Genomic DNA, 1,174 nt, shown 5'->3' on the forward strand with positions numbered 1-1,174 from the left:
AGAACAACCTCAGAGATGCTGTACAGTTTTTGTTCATCATTCATCTCTTTAGCGCTCTGCTGCGCCAGTGTGACGGTGCACACCTGTAATATCGGCACTTGGGAGACTGAAGTAGGAGGATTGACAGTTTGAGTCCAGCATGAACTGTACAGGGAGACTTTGTCTCTAAAAAACAAAGAATTTAAAAATATATTATTGAAATTCTTGATCCTTCTATTTATTTTGTCTTTTTTTATTTTTTCCGGAGCTGAGGACCGAACACAGGGCCTTGTCCTTGCTAGGCAAGCGCTCTACCACTGAGCTAAATCTCCAACCCCAATCCTTCTATTTAAAAATGCACAAAACGGGGGCTCAATTTTCTCCTGAGCTATGTGTCTCTACACTCTCAAACTGCCATCCCACAAAAATGGATCAGGTAATGCAGTTTGTCGAGCCAAGTCGGCAGTTTGTAAAGGATTCAATTCGGCTGGTTAAAAGATGCACCAAGGGGTTGGGGATTTAGCTCAGTGGTAGAGCGCTTGCCTAACAAGCACAAGGCCCTGGGTTCGGTCCCCCGCTCTGAAAAAAAAAAGAAAAAAAAAAAAGATGCACCAAACCTGATAGAAAAGAATTCCAGAAGGTCACCATGGCCACAGCGATAGGATTCGCTATCATGGGATTCATTGGCTTCTTTGTGAAACTGATCCACATCCCTATTAATAACATTATTGTGAGTGGCTGAGCCCTTTCTCATCTTTGGACTGGTGAACCAATGACAGGGTGACAAGCTCATGAAGTAAAAAGTTGCCTGGATGCTTTGTGTTTTTTGTTTCTTTCCTCTTTCCTATGATGTTTTCTATTTCCAAATTAAAATAATTTCAAAATAAACATTTTTCTATAATAGACAAAAAATGCACAAAATGTGTGGGGACTGTGTGTAATTCCCTGAGCTTCTCTCTGAGCCACAGTTTAAAGACTCTGATTGGTAGTAGTGGGATGTAACTTCCTAAATAAACAGACTATAGTTTTTAAAAGTTGCTTATTATTTTTTAAATACAATGAACAGAAAATATTTATCTAAATGTGTGTAGCTTATCTTCCTCGGACTTGGCCTAGAGTTACCTCTATTCTGAAATTCTTTGCAACTCACCCATTTCTGCGATAGTTATTGAATTCCCTCATGTATTTGCAGAAT

The 1,174-nt window shown here is 39.5% G+C and overlaps 1 protein-coding gene across 1 annotated transcript; it reads left to right on the plus strand.

Annotated features, from left to right (window-relative positions):
• Positions 1-406: 406 nt before the first annotated feature.
• On the plus strand, positions 407-777 carry LOC120100624 (protein transport protein Sec61 subunit gamma-like). Its single transcript, XM_039103361.2, has 2 exons — positions 407-489; positions 586-777. Exons 1-2 carry the CDS (start codon positions 407-409, stop codon positions 719-721), a joined length of 219 nt encoding a protein of 72 aa, XP_038959289.1. The 3' UTR covers positions 722-777.
• Positions 778-1,174: the final 397 nt, after the last annotated feature.

The sequence above is a fragment of the Rattus norvegicus genome, chromosome 2 (genome assembly GCF_036323735.1).
Source record: "Rattus norvegicus strain BN/NHsdMcwi chromosome 2, GRCr8, whole genome shotgun sequence".
Lineage (NCBI taxonomy): Eukaryota > Metazoa > Chordata > Mammalia > Rodentia > Muridae > Rattus > Rattus norvegicus.